General features: G+C 62.2%; 1 protein-coding gene across 1 annotated transcript in view; it reads right to left on the reverse strand.

Moving 5' to 3' along the window:
• Positions 1-994: 994 nt before the first annotated feature.
• The window catches only part of ASB10 (ankyrin repeat and SOCS box containing 10), a 37,724-nt gene continuing 17,174 nt past the window's right edge, over positions 995-21,544 (reverse strand). The window contains exons 3-5 of the mRNA XM_089776875.1: positions 14,339-14,843; positions 4,476-4,589; positions 995-4,243 (exon numbers count right to left, since the gene is read on the reverse strand). Of these exons, the coding sequence (XP_089633001.1) occupies positions 4,058-4,243; positions 4,476-4,589; positions 14,339-14,843 (805 nt within the window). The 3' untranslated portion in view covers positions 995-4,057. The remainder of the gene's footprint in view (positions 4,244-4,475; positions 4,590-14,338; positions 14,844-21,544) is intronic.

The following is a 21,544-nucleotide window of genomic DNA, read 5'->3' on the forward strand; positions in this document are numbered from 1 at the left end:
CCTGGGCCAAATGGCCCAGCAGTTGAAGGAACGTCCAAAGAGCATGAGCCATGATCCCGTTGTTCTAACTACCCAGTAGCATCTTTCGTCTTCCCTGTGACAGGGCCATGCCAATTTTCCTGCCTCGAATGCTAAAGTACCAAGGGAGTCTCCCTGGGCAGCCCAGCAAGCCACCGGGCAGCTGCTCTGCCAGCCAGTGGCTGCTGAGAGAGACCCAGGCTCACTGCCCGCGTGCGTGTCACTCTCTGGTGTGTCACTCGCTCCAGCGGACAAGAAGCAACGAAGTTTCCCTCCAAGGAGCTTTTCCAACAGTGCCCCCCCGGCGGGCAGCAGGAGGCAAATCCGGAGCGAAGGGAGGGGCCGAGTGTCCAGTTGAGCCCAAATTAGCGTATGGATTTCTGAGCACTTGGAATACTCAACTTTTAACCCGCACACAAGTCCCAGACTTCCCTCCAGCGGAGCTGCTGCGGTGCTATAATTAAACCTGGCTCAGGAGCACGGACATGTGACCCCAGGCACGCTCTCGGAGCTGCACAAGCCCCAGTGAAGCCGAGCACTCTCCTGGAACAGACAGAGGCATGACTAGCTGGGCTCCTGCTGCACCCCACAAACTACCCCAGGCCCAGCATAAAACCCCTCCCCCACAAAACACCCTGGCTAAACTGCCAGCAGCGCCAGACGGCCTTCGCCAAGGGCCATGGCGTGTGGCTGGCTCGGCCACGAAGGCCCCAAATGCCCAGAGAAGTAGGCTCCATCAGCCACTGTGTCACATGGGGCCTTCCCAGTCCTCGGCGCACAGAGGCCATGGCCCATCTGACCTGTACCGGGAGGAGCCAGTGGCCCGTGGCTGCTTCATGCCAGGCAGCAGCTGGGCAGCGAACATGCTTCGTCACAAAGAGGGACGGTCAGGCATTTTTGAATCAGTCGGGCTGAATGGCAGGAGGCCTCTGCCAAGGGAGGACAGGCAGCAGCCCCCAGTGCGAAAGGACACGTGACAAAGTCCAGCATTTATTGCAAAATCACCTCCATGTTACAATGCAGGGCCAGTGACACGGTGCCACCACAGGGTACCACTATACAGCCTGTGGAGCAGGCCGGCCAGGCTGGCAAGGGTGGGATGGCGGGCGTGGGGTGGCAGGGCGCAGAAGGGCTGGCTTTGGCTCAGGTGAGTGTGAAAGGCAAAGCTGTCATGGGCTGGGGCAGGAAGGGATGGCACCAGCATGGATGTGATGGGCAGGCCCATCACGCACAGGGCAGGGCTGTCACAGGAGAGGCTGTCACAGGCAGAGCAGAGCTGTCACAGGTGCGGCTGTCACGGGCAGGGCAGGGCTGTCACAGGAGGGGCTGTTACAGGCAGGGCAGAGCTGTCACAGGCAGGGCAGGGCTGTCACAGGAGCGGCTGTTGCAGGCAGGGCAGAGCTGTCACATGAGCGGCTGTTGCAGGCAGGGCAGGGCTGTCACAGGAGCGACTGTCACAGGCAGAGCAGGGCTGTCACAGGAGCAACTGTCACAGGAAGGGCAGGGCTGTCACAGGCAGGGCAGAGCTGTCACAGGAGCGACTGTCACAGGCAGGGCAGGGCTGTCACAGAAGAGGCAGTCGCAGGCAGAGCAGGGCTGTCACAGGAGTGACTGTCACAGGCAGGGCAGAGCTGTCACAGGAGCGACTGTCACAGGCAGAGCAGGGATGTCAGAGGAGCGACTGTCGCAGGCAGGGCAGGGCTGTCACAGGAGCGACTGTCACAGGCAGAGCAGGGATGTCAGAGGAGCAGCTGTCACAGGCAGAGCAGGGATGTCACAGGAGCGACTGTCACAGGCAGGGCAGGGCTGTCACAGGCAGGGCAGAGCTGTCACAGGAGCGGCTGTTGCAGGCAGGGCAGAGCTGTCACAGGCAGGGCAGGGCTGTCACAGGAGAGGCAGTCACAGGCAGAGCAGGGCTGTCACAGGAGCGACTGTCACAGGCAGAGCAGGGCTGTCACAGGAGAGGCCAGTCACAGGAAAGCAGGGCTGTTACAGGTGCAGCTGTCACAGGCAGGGCAGTCACAGGAGAGGCTGTCACAGGTGCGGCTGTCACAGGCAGAGCAGGGCTGTCATAGGAGCAGCTGTCGCAGGCAGGGCAGAGCTGTCACAGGAGCGACTGTCACAGACAGGGCAGAGCTGTCACAGGAGCGACTGTCACAGGAAGGGCAGGGCTGTCATAGGCAGAGCAGGGCTGTCACAGGAGCGACTGTCACAGGAAGGGCAGGGCTGTCACAGGCAGGGCAGAGCTGTCACAGGAGCGACTGTCACAGGCAGGGCAGGGCTGTCACAGAAGAGGCAGTCGCAGGCAGAGCAGGGCTGTCACAGGAGCGACTGTCACAGGCAGGGCAGAGCTGTCACAGGAGCGACTGTCACAGGCAGAGCAGGGATGTCAGAGGAGCGACTGTCGCAGGCAGGGCAGGGCTGTCACAGGAGCGACTGTCACAGGCAGAGCAGGGATGTCAGAGGAGCAGCTGTCACAGGCAGAGCAGGGATGTCACAGGAGCGACTGTCACAGGCAGGGCAGAGCTGTCACAGGTGCGGCTGTCACAGGCAGGGCAGAGCTGTCACAGGTGCGGTTGTCACAGGCAGGGCAGGGCTGTCACAGGAGCGGCTGTTGCAGGCAGGGCAGAGCTGTCGCAGGCAGGGCAGGGCAGGGCTGTCACAGGTGCGGTTGTCACAGGCAGGGCAGAGCTGTCATAGGAGCAGCTGTCGCAGGCAGGGCAGGGCTGTCACAGGAGAGGCTGTCACAGGAGAGGCTGTCACAGGCAGGGCAGGGCTGTCACAGGTGCGACTGTCACAGGAAGGGCAGGGCTGTCACAGGCAGAGCAGGGCTGTCACAGGTGTTGCTGTCACAGCTAGGGCAGGGCTGTCACAGGTGCGGCTGTCACAGGCAGAGCAGGGCTGTCACAGGTGCGGCTGTCACAGGCAGAGCAGGGCTGTCACAGGTGCGGTTGTCACAGGCAGGGCAGAGCTGTCATAGGAGCAGCTGTCGCAGGCAGGGTAGGGCTGTCACAGGCAGAGCAGGGCTGTCACAGGTGCGGCTGTCACAGGCAGGGCAGGGCTGCCACAGGTGCGACTGTCACAGACAGGGCAGAGCTGTCACAGGTGCGGCTGTCACAGCTAGGGCAGGGCTGTCACAGGCAGAGCAGGGCTGTCACAGGTGTGGCTGTCACAGGCAGGGCAGGGCTGTCACAGGTGCGACTGTCACAGACAGGGCAGAGCTGTCACAGGTGCGGCTGTCACAGGAAGGGCAGGGCTGTCACAGGCAGAGCAGGGCTGTCACAGGAGCGACTGTCACAGGAGGGCAGGGCTGTCACAGGCAGAGCAGGGCTGTCACAGGAGCGACTGTCACAGGCAGGGCAGAGCTGTCACAGGAGCAACCGTCACAGGCAGAGCAGCGATGTCAGAGGAGCAGCTGTCGCAGGCAGGGCAGGGCTGTCACAGGAGCGACTGTCAGACAGGGCAGAGCTGTCACTGGCAGGGCAGAGCTGTCACAGGTGCGGTTGTCACAGGAAGGGCAGGGCTGTCGCAGGCAGGGCAGGGCTGTCACAGGAGCGACTGTCACAGGCAGAGCCGGGCTGTCACAGGAGCGACTGTCACAGGCAGGGCAGGGCTGTCACAGGAGCGACTGTCACAGGCAGAGCCGGGCTGTCACAGGAGCGACTGTCACAGGCAGAGCCGGGCTGTCACAGGTGCGACTGTCACTGGCAGGGCAGAGCTGTCACAGGTGCGTTTGTCACAGGCAGGGCAGAGCTGTCACAGGAGCGACTGTCACAGGCAGGGCAGGGCTGTCACAGGAGCGACTGTCACAGGCAGGGCAGGGCTGTCACAGGAGCGCCTGTCACAGGCAGAGCCGGGCTGTCACAGGAGCGACTGTCACAGGCAGGGCAGGGCTGTCACAGGAGTGCCTGTCACAGGCAGAGCCGGGCTGTCACAGGAGCGCCTGTCACAGGCAGAGCCGGGCTGTCACAGGCAGAGCATAAGAAGTCAAAGAAATAAAGAAGAGGCTGCAGAGGTTTGCCAATCCGGGCTCCGGGCTCTAGTACACAGCGTCCTGGAAGCTGAGCAGCAGGAACTGGCGCAGGGAGGACGGCAGGGGCAGGGCAGGTAAGGCCTGCAGCAGGCGGCCCTCCAGGCAGTTTCGGAGCACACAGCGGGCCAGGTGCTGCAGGCTGCGGGGCCCCTGCCCCAGGGAGAAGAGCGACTTATAGAAATCTGGGTGCTTCTGTTGGGAGAGAGGCGAGAGGTCAGCCTGGGCCGGCGCCCTGACCCCGTGGCATGTGGCAATAGCAAGTCACGGGCAGAGAACCGGGCCCCTGTTAGCACAAAGATCACGGGCGTCTCAGGCAGCTGCTTGGAGCTTCTCCCCAGCCCCTTCCCGGCCCCCTTGGCTCTTCAGAGGGTCCTTCCGGGACCTGCCCAGCCCGCCAGGCCCTGAAGGCTCTGGGTTCTCTCACCTGCACGATCTCCGCCGGCACGGCCTCTGCCCACTCCTCAGTGACGCGCACGCGGTCGTAGCTGTTGAGCAGCACCTCGATGGTGCGAGGCGAGGAGCAGCAGTAGCGCAGCACCTGCAGCCGAGGGGACGGGAGAACGGTTGCATGCACCAGACACCGCACACTGCCTCTGGATTCTCTGCTCTGCTACTGCCTCCCAGTGGCCCTGGCCAAGTCCTGTAACTTGTGTCTTGCCCAGTCTGGGTACCCCAGGGGGCGGGACAGAGGAGCTGTGCTGCGTAGAGCTGCGGGAGGGTTGCATGGGGGTGGATTTCCTTCCCATCCCTTGACTCCCACTCCCCAGGGCCCAGGCCATCAGTAGCTGTCAGAGCCTATTCCAGCTGCACTGAGCCTCATTATCTGGTGTTAATAGGAGATTAATTAGTGTTAATTGTTGATTTTCCTGTATTTTCCCAAAGGGGAGAGCAATCTGCCGATCTCCAGGCTGGGTAATTATTGCACTGCTCGGGAATTGAGGCAGATCGTTAACCCTGCGCTTGCTGGGACTCGCGCAGGGATGTGGCAGGCGTTACGGCCCAAGGCCTGTGACCGGTGCCTCCTATGGCCAGCGACAGAGGCGCTGACCCCGAAGAGGTGCAGAGCCTGGTGGGAGGGGCTGAGTGCTCAGCCCCTGGGAGGGCAAGAGACCCCTAAGGAGAAATATCACGTCAACCCCCTCTATACACTCCCCTCTACAGCTCGCCCGGCCGCCCGGCCATGCCTACCCTCAGCGCCCCCCCCCCCGGCAATCTCTGTGCATCTGGCTTGCTGCAGGCCCCCCCCCACCCTCAGCGCCCCCCCCCCGGCAATCTCTGTGCATCTGGCTTGCTGCAGGCCCCCCCCCACCCTCAGCGCCCCCCCCCCCGGCAATCTCTGTGCATCTGGCTTGCTGCAGGCCCCCCCCCCCCGCCCTCAGCGCCCTCCCCCGGCAATCTCTGTGCATCTGGCTTGCTGCAGGCCCCCCCCCGCCCTCAGCGCCCCCCCCCCCCCGGCAATCTCTGTGCATCTGGCTTGCTGCAGGCCCCCCCCCCCCGCCCTCAGCGCCCTCCCCCGGCAATCTCTGTGCATCTGGCTTGCTGCAGGCCCCCCCCCGCCCTCAGCGCCCCCCCCGGCAATCTCTGTGCATCTGGCTTGCTGCAGGCCCCCCCCCGCCCTCAGCGCCCCCCCCGGCAATCTCTGTGCATCTGGCTTGCTGCAGGCCCCCCCCCGCCCTCAGCGCCCCCCCCGGCAATCTCTGTGCATCTGGCTTGCTGCAGGCCCCCCCCCGCCCTCAGCGCCCCCCCCCCGGCAATCTCTGTGCATCTGGCTTGCTGCAGGCCCCCCCGCCCTCAGCGCCCCCCCCCGGCAATCTCTGTGCATCTGGCTTGCTGCAGGCCCCCCCGCCCTCAGCGCCCCCCCCGGCAATCTCTGTGCATCTGGCTTGCTGCAGGCCCCCCCCCGCCCTCAGCGCCCCCCCGGCAATCTCTGTGCATCTGGCTTGCTGCAGGCCCCCCCCCCGCCCTCAGCGCCCCCCCGGCAATCTCTGTGCATCTGGCTTGCTGCAGGCCCCCCCCCCGCCCTCAGCGCCCCCCCCGGCAATCTCTGTGCATCTGGCTTGCTGCAGGCCCCCCCCCCGCCCTCAGCGCCCCCCCCCCGGCAATCTCTGTGCATCTGGCTTGCTGCAGGCCCCCCCCCGCCCTCAGCGCCCCCCCCCCGGCAATCTCTGTGCATCTGGCTTGCTGCAGGCCCCCCCGCCCTCAGCGCCCCCCCCGGCAATCTCTGTGCATCTGGCTTGCTGCAGGCCCCCCCCCGCCCTCAGCGCCCCCCCCCCCGGCAATCTCTGTGCATCTGGCTTGCTGCAGGCCCCCCCGCCCTCAGCGCCCCCCCCGGCAATCTCTGTGCATCTGGCTTGCTGCAGGCCCCCCCCCCGCCCTCAGCGCCCCCCCCCCGGCAATCTCTGTGCATCTGGCTTGCTGCAGGCCCCCCCCCGCCCTCAGCGCCCCCCCCGGCAATCTCTGTGCATCTGGCTTGCTGCAGGCCCCCCCCCCCCCAGCCCTCAGCGCCCCCCCGGCAATCTCTGTGCATCTGGCTTGCTGCAGGCCCCCCCCCGCCCTCAGCGCCCCCCCCGGCAATCTCTGTGCATCTGGCTTGCTGCAGGCCCCCCCCCGCCCTCAGCGCCCCCCCCCCGGCAATCTCTGTGCATCTGGCTTGCTGCAGGCCCCCCCGCCCTCAGCGCCCCCCCGGCAATCTCTGTGCATCTGGCTTGCTGCAGGCCCCCCCCCGCCCTCAGCGCCCCCCCCCCGGCAATCTCTGTGCATCTGGCTTGCTGCAGGCCCCCCCCCGCCCTCAGCGCCCCCCCCCCGGCAATCTCTGTGCATCTGGCTTGCTGCAGGCCCCCCCCCGCCCTCAGCGCCCCCCCCCGGCAATCTCTGTGCATCTGGCTTGCTGCAGGCCCCCCCGCCCTCAGCGCCCCCCCCGGCAATCTCTGTGCATCTGGCTTGCTGCAGGCCCCCCCCCCCCGCCCTCAGCGCCCCCCCCGGCAATCTCTGTGCATCTGGCTTGCTGCAGGCCCCCCCGCCCTCAGCGCCCCCCCCGGCAATCTCTGTGCATCTGGCTTGCTGCAGGCCCCCCCCCGCCCTCAGCGCCCCCCCCCCGGCAATCTCTGTGCATCTGGCTTGCTGCAGGCCCCCCCCCCGCCCTCAGCGCCCCCCCCCCGGCAATCTCTGTGCATCTGGCTTGCTGCAGGCCCCCCCGCCCTCAGCGCCCCCCCCCCGGCAATCTCTGTGCATCTGGCTTGCTGCAGGCCCCCCCGCCCTCAGCGCCCCCCCCGGCAATCTCTGTGCATCTGGCTTGCTGCAGGCCCCCCCCCCGCCCTCAGCGCCCCCCCCCCCCGGCAATCTCTGTGCATCTGGCTTGCTGCAGGCCCCCCCCCGCCCTCAGCGCCCCCCCCCCGGCAATCTCTGTGCATCTGGCTTGCTGCAGGCCCCCCCCCGCCCTCAGCGCCCCCCCGGCAATCTCTGTGCATCTGGCTTGCTGCAGGCCCCCCCGCCCTCAGCGCCCCCCCCCCCCCGGCAATCTCTGTGCATCTGGCTTGCTGCAGGCCCCCCCGCCCTCAGCGCCCCCCCGGCAATCTCTGTGCATCTGGCTTGCTGCATGCCCCCCCCCGCCCTCAGCGCCCCCCCCCCCGGCAATCTCTGTGCATCTGGCTTGCTGCAGGCCCCCCCCCGCCCTCAGCACCCCCCCGGCAATCTCTGTGCATCTGGCTTGCTGCAGGCCCCCCCCCCCGCCCTCAGCGCCCCCCCCCCCCGGCAATCTCTGTGCATCTGGCTTGCTGCATGCCCCCCCGCCCTCAGCGCCCCCCCCCCGGCAATCTCTGTGCATCTGGCTTGCTGCAGGCCCCCCCGCCCTCAGCGCCCCCCCCGGCAATCTCTGTGCATCTGGCTTGCTGCAGGCCCCCCCCCCGCCCTCAGCGCCCCCCCCGGCAATCTCTGTGCATCTGGCTTGCTGCAGGCCCCCCCGCCCTCAGCGCCCCCCCCCGGCAATCTCTGTGCATCTGGCTTGCTGCAGGCCCCCCCGCCCTCAGCGCCCCCCCGGCAATCTCTGTGCATCTGGCTTGCTGCAGGCCCCCTGCCCTCAGCGCCCCCCCCCCCGGCAATCTCTGTGCATCTGGCTTGCTGCAGGCCCCCCCCCCCGCCCTCAGCGCCCCCCCCCCCCGGCAATCTCTGTGCATCTGGCTTGCTGCATGCCCCCCCCCCCCCTCAGTGCCCCCCCCGGCAATCTCTGTGCATCTGGCTTGCTGCAGGCCCCCCCGCCCTCAGCGCCCCCCCCCCGGCAATCTCTGTGCATCTGGCTTGCTGCAGGCCCCCCCCCCCAGCCCCCCCCGCCCCCCCCCCCCCCCGGCAATCTCTGTGCATCTGGCTTGCTGCATGCCCCCCCGCCCTCAGCGCCCCCCCCGGCAATCTCTGTGCATCTGGCTTGCTGCAGGCCCCCCCCCGCCCTCAGCGCCCCCCCGGCAATCTCTGTATGTCTAGCCTGCTGCAGCCCCCTCGGAGACGGAGAGCATCTGCACGGCAGGGTGTGCCGTAGTGGGGGTACCTGGCTGGTTTCTATGCGGGCTCTCTGGTAACCCCACTGGCTGCTGTCGGTACCACGGCCCAGCAGGGCAGGGGTGAGTCATTATGCAAAGGGGGCTCCAAACCTGTCTGACCAGCTACCCCCCAAGGAGAGAAACAAAGGAAGGTGGATGCTGCCCTGGCCGGGGCGGGGCGGGGGGGGGGGAGCAGGGCTGGAGGAGAGTGAGTTAGTTTCTGTCTGGGAGCATGAAGGAGACAGCCTAGGGAGGGGGCTGGAATTTAGGGACCCAGTCTCCCAGATATCAAGGGGGGCTGAGGCATCCTAGGCCCTGGAACCAAATTCCCTCTGTGCTGGGCTGTGTCCTGGAGAAGCAATAAACTCCCTCTGTTCTACTGGCTGGGGGAGTCCGTTCGTGCCACTGCGGGGGTGCAGGAGTCGGGGGAACCCCAACGCGCTGTCACACAGGTGCCTGAGAGTCATGGGCACTGTCCCTCCCCAGTGCTGACGGTGGCAGGGCTCGGAGCTCCCACCTTCACAGCCCCTCAGCAACCTCCCTGTGGCACGAAAGGCACAGCCTGGGCCCCTCAGCCAGCAGCCCAGCCCAGGGGAAGGCATCTGGGGCCAGCAGGGCGCCAAGAGCTGGGCAGCAAGAGGGAACACAAGCCCTGAGCCAGCAGGACGCCCTTGTAGCCAAGCAGGCTAACGGCGCATTAGGAGGCATTAGGCGGAGCATTGCCGGCAGCTCTAGGACAGTGATTAATCCCCTTTATTCCGCACTGGGGAGGCCCTGTCTGGAGTTCTGGGCCCCGCCCCACAGGACGGATGTGGGCGCAGTGGGGAGGGACTAGCGGGGGGCGACCGAAATGCTGAGGAGAGGCTGAGGGAGCTGGGTCGGTTCAGTCTGCGGAAGAGCAGAGCGGGGGGGGGGGGGGGGATTTGAGAGCAGCCTGCACCTCCCTGCAGGGGTTCCAGAGAGGACGGAGAGGCTGAGGGAGCTGGGTCGGTTCAGTCTATGGAAGAGCAGAGCGGGGGGGGGGGGGATTTGAGAGCAGCCTGCACCTCCCTGCAGGGTTCCAGAGAGGACGGAGAGGCTGAGGGAGCTGGGTCGGTTCAGTCTGTGGAAGAGCAGAGCGGGGGGGGGGGGGGGGATTTGAGAGCAGCCTGCACCTCCCTGCAGGGGTTCCAGAGAGGACGGAGAGGCTGAGGGAGCTGGGTCGGTTCAGTCTGCGGAAGAGCAGAGCGGGGGGGGGGGAGATTTGAGAGCAGCCTGCACCTCCCTGCAGGGGGTTCCAGAGAGGACGGAGAGGCTGAGGGAGCTGGGTCGGTTCAGTCTATGGAGGAGCAGAGCGGGGGGGGGGGGGATTTGAGAGCAGCCTGCACCTCCCTGCAGGGGGTTCCAGAGAGGACGGAGAGGCTGAGGGAGCTGGGTCGGTTCAGTCTGCGGAAGAGCAGAGCGAGGGGGGGGGGGGGGATTTGAGAGCAGCCTGCACCTCCCTGCAGGGGTTCCAGAGAGGACGGAGAGGCTGAGGGAGCTGGGTCGGTTCAGTCTGCGGAAGAGCAGAGCGAGGGGGGGGGGGAGATTTGAGAGCAGCCTGCACCTCCCTGCAGGGGTTCCAGAGAGGACGGAGAGCCTGAGGGAGCTGGGTCGGTTCAGTCTGCGGAAGAGCAGAGCGAGGGGGGGGGGGGTTTGAGAGCAGCCTGCACCTCCCTGCAGGGGTTCCAGAGAGGACGGAGAGGCTGAGGGAGCTGGGTCGGTTCAGTCTGTGGAAGAGCAGAGCGAGGGGGGGGGAGATTTGAGAGCAGCCTGCACCTCCCTGCAGGGGGTTCCAGAGAGGACGGAGAGGCTGAGGGAGCTGGGTTGGTTCAGTCTGCGGAAGAGGAGAGCGAGGGGGGATTTGAGAGCAGCCTGCACCTCCCTGCAGGGGTCCCAGAGAGGACGGAGAGGCTGAGGGAGCTGGGTCGGTTCAGTCTGTGGAAGAGCAGAGCGAGTGGGGGGGGGGAGATTTGAGAGCAGCCTGCACCTCCCTGCAGGGGGTTCCAGAGAGGACGGAGAGGCTGAGGGAGCTGGGTTGGTTCAGTCTATGGAAGAGCAGAGCGGGAGGGGGGGGGGAGATTTGAGAGCAGCCTGCACCTCCCTGCAGGGGGTTCCAGAGAGGACGGAGAGGCTGAGGGAGCTGGGTTGGTTCAGTCTGCGGAAGAGGAGAGCGAGGGGGGGGGGGATTTGAGAGCAGCCTGCACCTCCCTGCAGGGGTCCCAGAGAGGACGGAGAGGCTGAGGGAGCTGGGTCGGTTCAGTCTGTGGAAGAGCAGAGCGAGTGGGGGGGGGAGATTTGAGAGCAGCCTGCACCTCCCTGCAGGGGGTTCCAGAGAGGACGGAGGCTGAGGGAGCTGGGTTGGTTCAGTCTATGGAAGAGCAGAGCGGGAGGGGGGGGGGGAGATTTGAGAGCAGCCTGCACCTCCCTGCAGGGGGTTCCAGAGAGGACGGAGAGGCTGAGGGAGCTGGGTCGGTTCAGTCTATGGAAGAGCAGAGCGGGGGGCGGGGGGGATTTGAGAGCAGCCTGCACCTCCCTGAAGGGGGTTCCAGAGAGGACGGAGAGGCTGAGGGAGCTGGGTCGGTTCAGTCTGCGGAAGAGCAGAGCGGGGGGGGGGGGGTTGAGAGCAGCCTGCACCTCCCTGCAGGGGTCCCAGAGAGGACGGAGAGGCTGAGGGAGCTGGGTCGGTTCAGTCTGCGGAAGAGCAGAGCGGGGGGGGGGGGGATTTGAGAGCAGCCTGCACCTCCCTGCAGGGGTTCCAGAGAGGACGGAGAGGCTGAGGGAGCTGGGTTGGTTCAGTCTGTGGAAGAGCAGAGCGAGGGGGGGGATTTGAGAGCAGCCTGCACCTCCCTGCAGGGGTTCCAGAGAGGACGGAGAGGCTGAGGGAGCTGGGTCGGTTCAGTCTGTGGAAGAGCAGAGCGAGGGGGATTTGAGAGCAGCCTGCACCTCCCTGCAGGGGTTCCAGAGAGGACGGAGAGGCTGAGGGAGCTGGGTCGGTTCAGTCTGTGGAAGAGCAGAGCGAGGGGGGATTTGAGAGCAGCCTGCACCTCCCTGCAGGGGTTCCAGAGAGGATGGAGAGGCTGAGGGAGCTGGGTCGGTTCAGTCTGTGGAAGAGCAGAGCGAGGGGGGGATTTGAGAGCAGCCTGCACCTCCCTGCAGGGGTTCCAGAGAGGACGGAGAGGCTGAGGGAGCTGGGTCGGTTCAGTCTGCGGAAGAGCAGAGCGGGGGGGGATTTGAGAGCAGCCTGCACCTCCCTGCAGGGGTTCCAGAGAGGACGGAGAGGCTGAGGGAGCTGGGTCGGTTCAGTCTGCGGAAGAGCAGAGCGAGGGGGGGGGGATTTGAGAGCAGCCTGCACCTCCCTGCAGGGTTCCAGAGAGGACGGAGAGGCTGAGGGAGCTGGGTCGGTTCAGTCTGCGGAAGAGCAGAGCGAGGGGGGGGGGGATTTGAGAGCAGCCTGCACCTCCCTGCAGGGGTTCCAGAGAGGACGGAGAGGCTGAGGGAGCTGGGTCGGTTCAGTCTGTGGAAGAGCAGAGCGAGGGGGGGGATTTGAGAGCAGCCTGCACCTCCCTGCAGGGGTTCCAGAGAGGACGGAGAGGCTGAGGGAGCTGGGTCGGTTCAGTCTGTGGAAGAGCAGAGCGAGGGGGATTTGAGAGCAGCCTGCACCTCCCTGCAGGGGTTCCAGAGAGGACGGAGAGGCTGAGGGAGCTGGGTCGGTTCAGTCTGCGGAAGAGCAGAGCGAGGGGGGGGGGGATTTGAGAGCAGCCTGCACCTCCCTGCAGGGGGTTCCAGAGAGGACGGAGAGGGTGAGGGAGCTGGGTCGGTTCAGTCTGCGGAAGAGGAGAGCGAGGGGGGGGGGGATTTGAGAGCAGCCTGCACCTCCCTGCAGGGGGTTCCAGAGAGGACGGAGAGGGTGAGGGAGCTGGGTTGGTTCAGTCTGCGGAAGAGGAGAGCGAGGGGGGATTTGAGAGCAGCCTGCACCTCCCTGCAGGGGGTTCCAGAGAGGACGGAGAGGCTGAGGGAGCTGGGTCGGTTCAGTCTATGGAAGAGCAGAGCGGGGGGCGGGGGGGATTTGAGAGCAGCCTGCACCTCCCTGCAGGGGGTTCCAGAGAGGACGGAGAGGCTGAGGGAGCTGGGTCGGTTCAGTCTGCGAAAGAGCAGAGCGAGGGGGGATTTGAGAGCAGCCTGCACCTCCCTGCAGGGGTTCCAGAGAGGACGGAGAGGCTGAGGGAGCTGGGTCGGTTCAGTCTGCGAAAGAGCAGAGCGAGGGGGGGGGATTTGAGAGCAGCCTGCACCTCCCTGCAGGGTTCCAGAGAGGACGGAGAGGCTGAGGGAGCTGGGTCGGTTCAGTCTGTGGAAGAGCAGAGCGGCGGGGGGGGGGATTTGAGAGCAGCCTGCACCTCCCTGCAGGGGTCCCAGAGAGGACGGAGAGTCTGAGGGAGCTGGGTCGGTTCAGTCTGCGGAAGAGCAGAGCGAGGGGGGGGGGGGGATTTGAGAGCAGCCTGCACCTCCCTGCAGGGGTTCCAGAGAGGACGGAGAGGCTGAGGGAGCTGGGTCGGTTCAGTCTGCGGAAGAGCAGAGCGAGGGGGGGGGGATTTGAGAGCAGCCTGCACCTCCCTGCAGGGGTTCCAGAGAGGACGGAGAGGCTGAGGGAGCTGGGTCGGTTCAGTCTATGGAAGAGCAGAGCGAGGGGGGGGGGGGGTTTGAGAGCAGCCTGCACCTCCCTGCAGGGGTTCCAGAGAGGACGGAGAGGCTGAGGGAGCTGGGTCGGTTCAGTCTATGGAAGAGCAGAGCGAGGGGGGGGGGTTTGAGAGCAGCCTGCACCTCCCTGCAGGGGTTCCAGAGAGGACGGAGAGGCTGAGGGAGCTGGGTCGGTTCAGTCTGCGGAAGAGCAGAGCGAGGGGGATTTGAGAGCAGCCTGCACCTCCCTGCAGGGGTTCCAGAGAGGACGGAGAGGCTGAGGGAGCTGGGTCGGTTCAGTCTGCGGAAGAGCAGAGCGAGGGGGGATTTGAGAGCAGCCTGCACCTCCCTGCAGGGTTCCAGAGAGGACGGAGAGGCTGAGGGAGCTGGGTCGGTTCAGTCTGCGGAAGAGCAGAGCGAGGGGGGGGGGGATTTGAGAGCAGCCTGCACCTCCCTGCAGGGGTTCCAGAGAGGACGGAGAGGCTGAGGGAGCTGGGTCGGTTCAGTCTGCGGAAGAGCAGAGCGAGGGGGGGGGGGATTTGAGAGCAGCCTGCACCTCCCTGCAGGGGTTCCAGAGAGGACGGAGAGGCTGAGGGAGCTGGGTCGGTTCAGTCTGCGGAAGAGCAGAGTGAGGGGGGGGGGATTTGAGAGCAGCCTGCACCTCCCTGCAGGGTTCCAGAGAGGACGGAGAGGCTGGTCTCGTGGGGGCGGGTGGCAGAACGAGGAGCAAGGGGCTCCCGTTGCAGGGGGGTGTCTAGGCTGGAGATTAGGGAAACTCTTTCCCTAGGGGGTGGGACGTGCTGGGCTGGGTTCCCTGGGGAGTAGGCGGAATCGCCATCCATCAAGGTGGTAAAGTCTAGGCCTGGCCAAGCCCTCGCTGGGCTGGTGGAGTCAGGGCTGGTCCTGCTTGGGCAGGGGGCAGGACTCGGTGTCTCCTGCGCTCTCTGCCCGCCCTGGGCTTCTAGGATTCTCGGTGCTTGTCTGGGGGTCCCTGTCTGCCGGCGAGGAGTTAACTCTTGGGGGAGGCGCTCAACCCAGCCACGCAGCTTCCACATAGCCACACCTTGACGAGGGCCCCAGGCCAGACGCGTATGGAGCCGTGGTTGAGCAGCGCCTGCACCACACGCTCCGGCCGGTGCCCCAGCTTGTAGGCCGCCACCTGCAGGATGTTGTGCATGGCCGTGTTGCCGCTGTAGCTCATGACGTTGACGTTGGCGCCATGGGCCAGCAGCAGCTCCACCACGTGGGCGTTGGCGTTCCTGCAGGCGTGGTGCAGCGGGCGCTGCTGGTCTCGGTCGGCAGCGTCGACGCTGGCACCGCCCTGCACCAGCTGCTGGCAGACGCGGTAGTAGCGCTCCATGTCCTGGGCGGGGTGCGCCTGGGCGCAGGCGCTGACCAGCGGGGTCTGCCCCTCCTCGTTCTCGGCCTCCAGCGCCGCGCCACGGAGCAGGAACAGCTGGACATGCTCTTCCAGGCCGTTCCGGGCCGCCACGTGCAGCGCCGTGTCCTGCTCCTCCTCCGTCCGGCTGTTCACGCTGGCGCCATGCTCCAGCAGCAACCGGGCACACCTGCACGGCACAGGGGACCTCGGTAACGCGCACCCGCCCCGCCCCACACCCCCCCCCACGGTACAGGGCACCTCGGTAACGCGCACCCGCCCCGCCCCACGCACACTCCCACGGCACAGGGCACCTCGGTAACGCGCACCCGCCCCGTCCCATACACACCCCCACGGCACAGGGCACCTCGGTAACGCGCACCCGCCCCGCCCCACACCCCCCCCCACGGTACAGGGCACCTCGGTAACGCGCACCCGCCCCGCCCCACGCACACTCCCACGGCACAGGGCACCTCGGTAACGCGCACCCGCCCCGTCCCATACACACCCCCACGGCACAGGGCACCTCGGTAACGCGCACCCGCCCCGCCCCACACACACCCCCACGGCACAGGGCACCTCGGTAACTCGCACCCGCCCCGCCCCGCCCCACACACACCCCCACGGCACAGGGCACCTCGGTAACTCGCACCCGCCCCGCCCCGCCCCACACACACCCCCACGGCACAGGGCACCTCGGTAACGCGCACCCGCCCCACCCCACACACACCCCCACGGCACAGGGCACCTCGGTAACTCGCACCCGCCCCGCCCCACACACACCCCCACGGCACAGGGCACCTCGGTAACTCGCACCCGCCCCGCCCCACTCACACCCCCACGGCACAGGGCACCTCGGTAACTCGCACCCGCCCCGCCCCGCCCCGCCCCAAACACACCCCCACGGCACAGGGCACCTCGGTAACTCGCACCCGCCCCGCCCCGCCCCACGCACACCCCCATGGCACAGAGCACCTCGGTAACACGCACCTGCCCCGCCCCGCCCCACACACACCCCCATGGCACAGGGCACCTCGGTAACTCGCACCCGCCCCGCCCCACGCACACCCCCACGGCACAGAGCACCTCGGTAACGCGCACCCGCCCTGCCCCACACACACCCCCATGGTACAGGGCACCTCGGTAATGCGCAGCCGCCCCGCCCCACACACACCCCCACGGCACAGGGCACCTCGGTAACACGCACCCGCCCCGCCCCACCCCCACACACCCCCACGGCACAGGGACCCTCGGTAACGCGCCCCCGCCCCGCCCCCACACACCCCCACCGCACAGGGCATGTCGGTAACGAGCACCCGCCCCGCCCCGCCCTGCCCCACACCCACCGCCATGGCACAGGGCATCTCGGTAACGAGCACCCACCCGCCCCACCCCCACCCCCACAGCACAGCACACTTCGGTAACGCGCACCCTCCCCGCCCCACACACACCCCCACGGTACAGGGCACCTCGGTAACGAGCACCCTCCCCCACCCCAGACCCACCCCCACAGCACAGGGCACTTCGGTAACGAGCACCCTCCCCGCCCCACACCCACCCCGATGACACGAAGCGGACAGGGGACTGCAGACAGGAGAGTTGAAGAGGGAGTTGAGCAGAGGGAGTGACTGATGGTGATGAAGACCCGAAGCGCGTGTGCCAGTACTTCTCCTGTCTCCTCCACCTGTGCCTGTATCCAGACGGAGAACCTGAGCATGGATGCCTCTACCCAGGTCCTGGTGTGGTCTTGCTGTATTTGTGGCTTGCAATTCCCACTGAGTGATCTCCAGGCTGAGGGAGACAACCGTTGTGAAAGGTGCCTGCTGGTGGAATCTCTCAGGCAGCAGGTGGGAGAGCTACAGGAGGAGGTGGCCAGGCTGAGGAGCATTCGAAGCCATGAGGAATTCCTGGACAGTATTCCTGTGGAGTCCACGGAGGTCACTGTCCTAGGATGTGGGACTGTTGACCAGCCACTTATGGAGGAGGCAGTGGTGCAGGGTGAGCACTGGCAGCTGGTTACTTCCGGCAGCAGGCAGTGTTCCACCCCTGCTCCTAACCCTCCCACTGTGTTGTTACATAACCGTTACACTTTACTTTCAGCAGGAGACAAGGAGTCACCCCCCACAGTGGAGGAGACCAGGCCTTGCACCACCAAGGTTGAGCAGTCTCCTGCCACCACTGCGAGGAGGAAACGTAGGGTAATGGTGGTTGGAGACTCTCTTCTGAGGGGAACGGAGGCACCCATCTGTCGCCCTGACAGCTCATCTCGAGAGGTATGCTGTCTGCCAGGGGCCCGTATCCGAGATGTTACGGAGGCATTGTCGAGGATTATCCGGCCCTCTGACTACTACCCCATGCTACTCATCCACGTGGGCACAAATGATACTGCCAGGTGTGACACTGAGCGGATCAAGTGTGACTACAGGGCTTTGGGAGTACGGGTGAGGGAGTTTGGGGGCGCAGGTGGTATTCTCTTCTATCCTTCCTGTCAAAGGTAGGGGCCCGGGCAGAGAGAGGTGCATCCTGGAGGTGAATGCCTGGCTGCGAGGATGGTGTCGCCAGGACGGCTTTGGCTTCCTTGATCACGGGGGGCTCTTCCAGGAAGGACTGCTTGGCGGAGATGGAGTTCACCTTTCCAGGAGCAGGAAGGCCTTGTTTGGACACAGACTGGCTAACCTTGTGAGGAGGGCTTTAAACTAGGTTTGACGGGGACAGCTGAGCAAAGCCCACAGGTAAGTGCTGCATGTGCGGGACTGGGAGATGGGTTGGAAATGGGGGGGACTACGGCCTATAATGGCAAGGAGAAAGGAGGGTCAGGGCACAACAGGGAGGCAAGATCAAATCAGTATCTTAGATGCCTATATACAAATGCGAGAAGTATGGGTAATAAGCAGGAAGAACTGGAATTGCTAACCAATAAATACAACTATGATATCATTGGTATTACAGAAACCTGGTGGGATGGGACACATGATTGGAATGTTGGTATGGAAGGGTACGGCTTGCTCAGGAAGGACAGACAGGGAAAAAAGGGAGGAGGGGTTGCCTTGTATATTAAAAATGTACACGCTTGAACTGAAGTGGAGATGAACGTAGGAGATAGCTGTGTAGAGAGTCTCTGGGTTAAGCTAAAAGGGGTAAAAAACGAGGGTGATATCATGCTAGGAGTCTACTACAGGCCACCTAGCCAGGTGGAAGAGGTGGATGAGGCCTTTTTTAAACAATTAACAAAACTATCTGTCACGTTGCTGAATTGGAGGGAAGCAGCCAGATCGCTGCTGCACCCCTAGGTGGGGGTGCTGGCCCCAGAAATTGGTGTGGGGGGAGCCATGTGGGGTATTGAATGGGAGATTATTGTTTGTTGATCTTATGTACGCTATTTACGTGAGTGTATAATGTCTGTGTGTGTAGGTAGGAATCTGTAATCTGTGTGGAAGCTGAATATTTCTGTGAATGTGGTTAAGCATGGCTATGGACAGGCTGAGTAGCAAAGCCTTGTGGAACAATGGCTCTCAATAGGCTATGGACACACCCAAAGAATGGGATTTGTCACCTGAGGGCAGCCAGCAGGAAATATAGAGATTGGCCTATGACCAGGTGACTTGCTGCAGACTAGAAGAGGCCAGGAAGGAGTATAAAGAGGCCATGTGGTCGATGCCATTTTGTTCTCAGCTCAGCACTTCATCCCAGAGGCAGCACTGCAGGGATTGAAGAGCCCAGAAGACCTGGGAACCCATCCTGATCGTAGGATGTGCAATAAGGACTTTTAACCAGCAGCTGCAACATCTCTGCTAGAGCCTGCATCGAGAACTGGGAGATTCGGTGCATGTAACATACTGCACTTTAATAACCTTACTCTCAGGCTTTTCTTTCTTGTAATAATAAACCTTTAGATATAGATTCTAAAGGATTGGCCCAGCGTGATTTGTGGTAAGGTCCAGAGGGTAAATTGACCAGGGATCTGTGGCTGGTTTCTTGGAACCGGACAGAACTTGTTCGGGGTAGGTGGGATTGGGTGCTAGGACCCCCCACCTGTGTATAGGCCCGGGGCCATCTGGGGCACGGATATTGCTGGGGTGTCGGAGGGGTTTTGCTCGGGAGGCTTCAGGCAGGCTGCTGAAGCGCTCTGTGAGGCTGGTTTGTGGCCTGTTTGGAGAGGTCGCCGGTCAGGGGGACTGTAAAGAGCCCCGGATTTGAGCAATTCGCCCTGAGCGGACGCCCTAAGCTGTGCCCAGACACGGCCCGGTCTGTCACACTATCCAAAGCCCAAGATTTGGTAGTGATGGGGGACTTCAACTATCCAGACATATGTTGGGAAACTAACACAGCGAGGCACAGGCTATCCAATAAGTTTCTGGACTGCATTGGAGACAACTTTCTGTTTCAGAAGGTTGAAAAAGCTACCAGAGGAGAAGCTGTTCTGGATTTGGTTTTAACAAATAGGGAGGAACTAGTTGAGAACTTGAAAGTGGAAGACAGTATAGGGGACAGTGATCACGAAATAATAGAGTTCATGATCTTAAGGAAAGGTAGGAGGGAGACCAGCACAATTGAGGGAATGGATTTCAGGAAGGCAGATTTTGATAAGCTCAGAGAACTTGTAGGTAAGGTCCCATGGGAAGCAAGACTGAAGGGAAAAACAACTGAGGAGAGTTGGAAGTATTTCAAAGGGACGTTGTTAAGGGCCCAAAAGCAAACAATTCCGCTGTGTAGGAAAGACAGAAAATATGGCAAAAGACCAGCTTGGCTTAACAAGGAGATCTTGCATGATCTCAAAATAAAAAAGGAGTCATATAAAAAATGGAAACTAGGGCTATGTCTAGACTGCAGGCTTCTTTCGAAAGAGGCTCTTTCGAAAGCATCTTTCGAAAGAGCCTCTTTCGAAAGAGAGCGTCTAGACTGCACGGAGAAATTTCGAAAAAGCGGCTTGCTTTTTCGAAAGAAAGCATCCAGTGAGTCTGGATGCTCTCTTTCGAAGAAGCCCTATTTACATTGAAGAACGCCTTCTTTCGAAAGAGGAACTTTCGAAAGAAGGCGTTCTTCCTCGTAAATTGAGGTTTACCGCCATCGAAAGAAAAGCCGCGTTCTTTCGAATTAATTTCGAAAGAACGCGGCTTGAGTCTGGACGCAGGGGAAGTTTTTTCGAAAAAGGGCTACTTTTTTCGAAAAAACCCCTGAGTCTGGACACAGCCTAGGACAACTAACAAAGGATGAATATAGGCAAGCAACACGGGAATGCAGGGGCAAGATTAGAAAGGCAAAGGCACAAAATGAGATCAAACTAGCTACAGGCATAAAGGGAAACAAGAAGACCTTTTATAAATACAATAGAAGCAAGAGGAAGACCAAGGACAGGGTAGGCCCACTGCTTAGTGAGGAGGGAGAAGCAGTAACAGGAAACTTGGAAATGGCGGAGATGCTCAATGACTTCTTTGTTTCGGTCTTCACCGAGAAGTCTGGAGGTGTGCCTAACGTAGTGAATACAAGCAGAGAGAGGGTAAGTTTAGAAGATAGGATACACAAAGAACAAGTTAAAAATCACTTAGGAAAGTTAGATGTCGGCAAGTCACCAGGTCCTGATGAAATGCATCCCAGGATACTCAAGGAGCTGATAGAGGAGGTATCTGAGCCTTTAGCTATGATCTTTGAAAAATCATGGCAGACAGGGGAGATTCCAGAAGACTGGAAAAGGGCAAATATTGTGCCCATCTATAAAAAGGGGATAAGAACAACCCAGGAAACTACAGACCAGTCAGTTTAACGTCTGTCCCAGGGAAGATAATGGAGCAGGTAATTAAGGAAATCATATGCAAACACTTGGAAGGTAATAAAGTGATAGGGAATAGCCAGCATGGGTTTGTGAAGAACAAGTCATGCCAAACTAATCTGATAGCTTTCTTTGATAGGATAACGAGCCTTGTGGATAAGGGAGAAGCGGTGGATGTCGTATACCTAGACTTTAGTAAGGCATTTGATACGGTCTCGCATGATATTCTTATTGATAAACTAGGCAAATATAACTTAGATAGGGCCACGATAAGGTGGGTGCATAATTGGCTGGATAACCGTAGTCAGAGAGGAGTTGTTAACGGTGCTAAATCCTGCTGGAAAGGGATAACAAGTGGAGTTCCTCAAGGGTCTGTTTTGGGACCCGTACTGTTCAATATCTTCATCAATGATGTAGATATTGGGATAGAGAGTACGCTTATTAAGTTTGCAGATGATACCAAACTGGGTGGGGTTGCGACTTCTTTGGAGGATAGGGACATAATTCAAAATGACCTTAGCAAGTTAGAGAAATGGTCAGAGGTAAACAGGATGAGGTTTAATAAAGAGAAATGCAAAGTGCTCCACTTAGGAAGGAACAATCAGTTCCATACATACAAGATGGGAAGCGACTGTCTAGGAAGGAGCATGGCAGAAAGGGATCTAGGGGTCATAGTGGACCACAAGTTGAATATGAGTCAACAGTGTGATGCTGTTGCAAAAAAAGCAAATATGATTCTAGGTTGTATCAACAGGTGTGTTGTAAGCAAAACTCGTGAAGTCATTCTGCCGCTCTACTCTGCACTAGTTAGGCCTCAGCTGGAGTACTGTGTCCAGTTCTGGGCGCCACATTTCAAGAAAGATGTGGAGAAATTGGAAAGGGTACAGAGAAGAGCGACAAGAATGATTAAAGGTCTAGAGAACATGACGTATGAAGCCAGGCTTCATGAACTGGGCTTGTTTAGTTTGGAAAAAAGAAGATTAAGGGGGGACATGATAGCGGTTTTCAAATATCTAAAAGGGTGTCACAAGGAGGAAGGAGAAAATTTGTTCCTCTTGGTTTCTGAGGACAGGACAAGGAGTAATGGGCTTAAAGTGCAGCAGGGGAGGTTTAGATTGGACATT

This window comes from Pelodiscus sinensis, chromosome 2 (genome assembly GCF_052426305.1).
Source record: "Pelodiscus sinensis isolate ZL-2025 chromosome 2, ASM5242630v1, whole genome shotgun sequence".
NCBI lineage: Eukaryota > Metazoa > Chordata > Testudines > Trionychidae > Pelodiscus > Pelodiscus sinensis.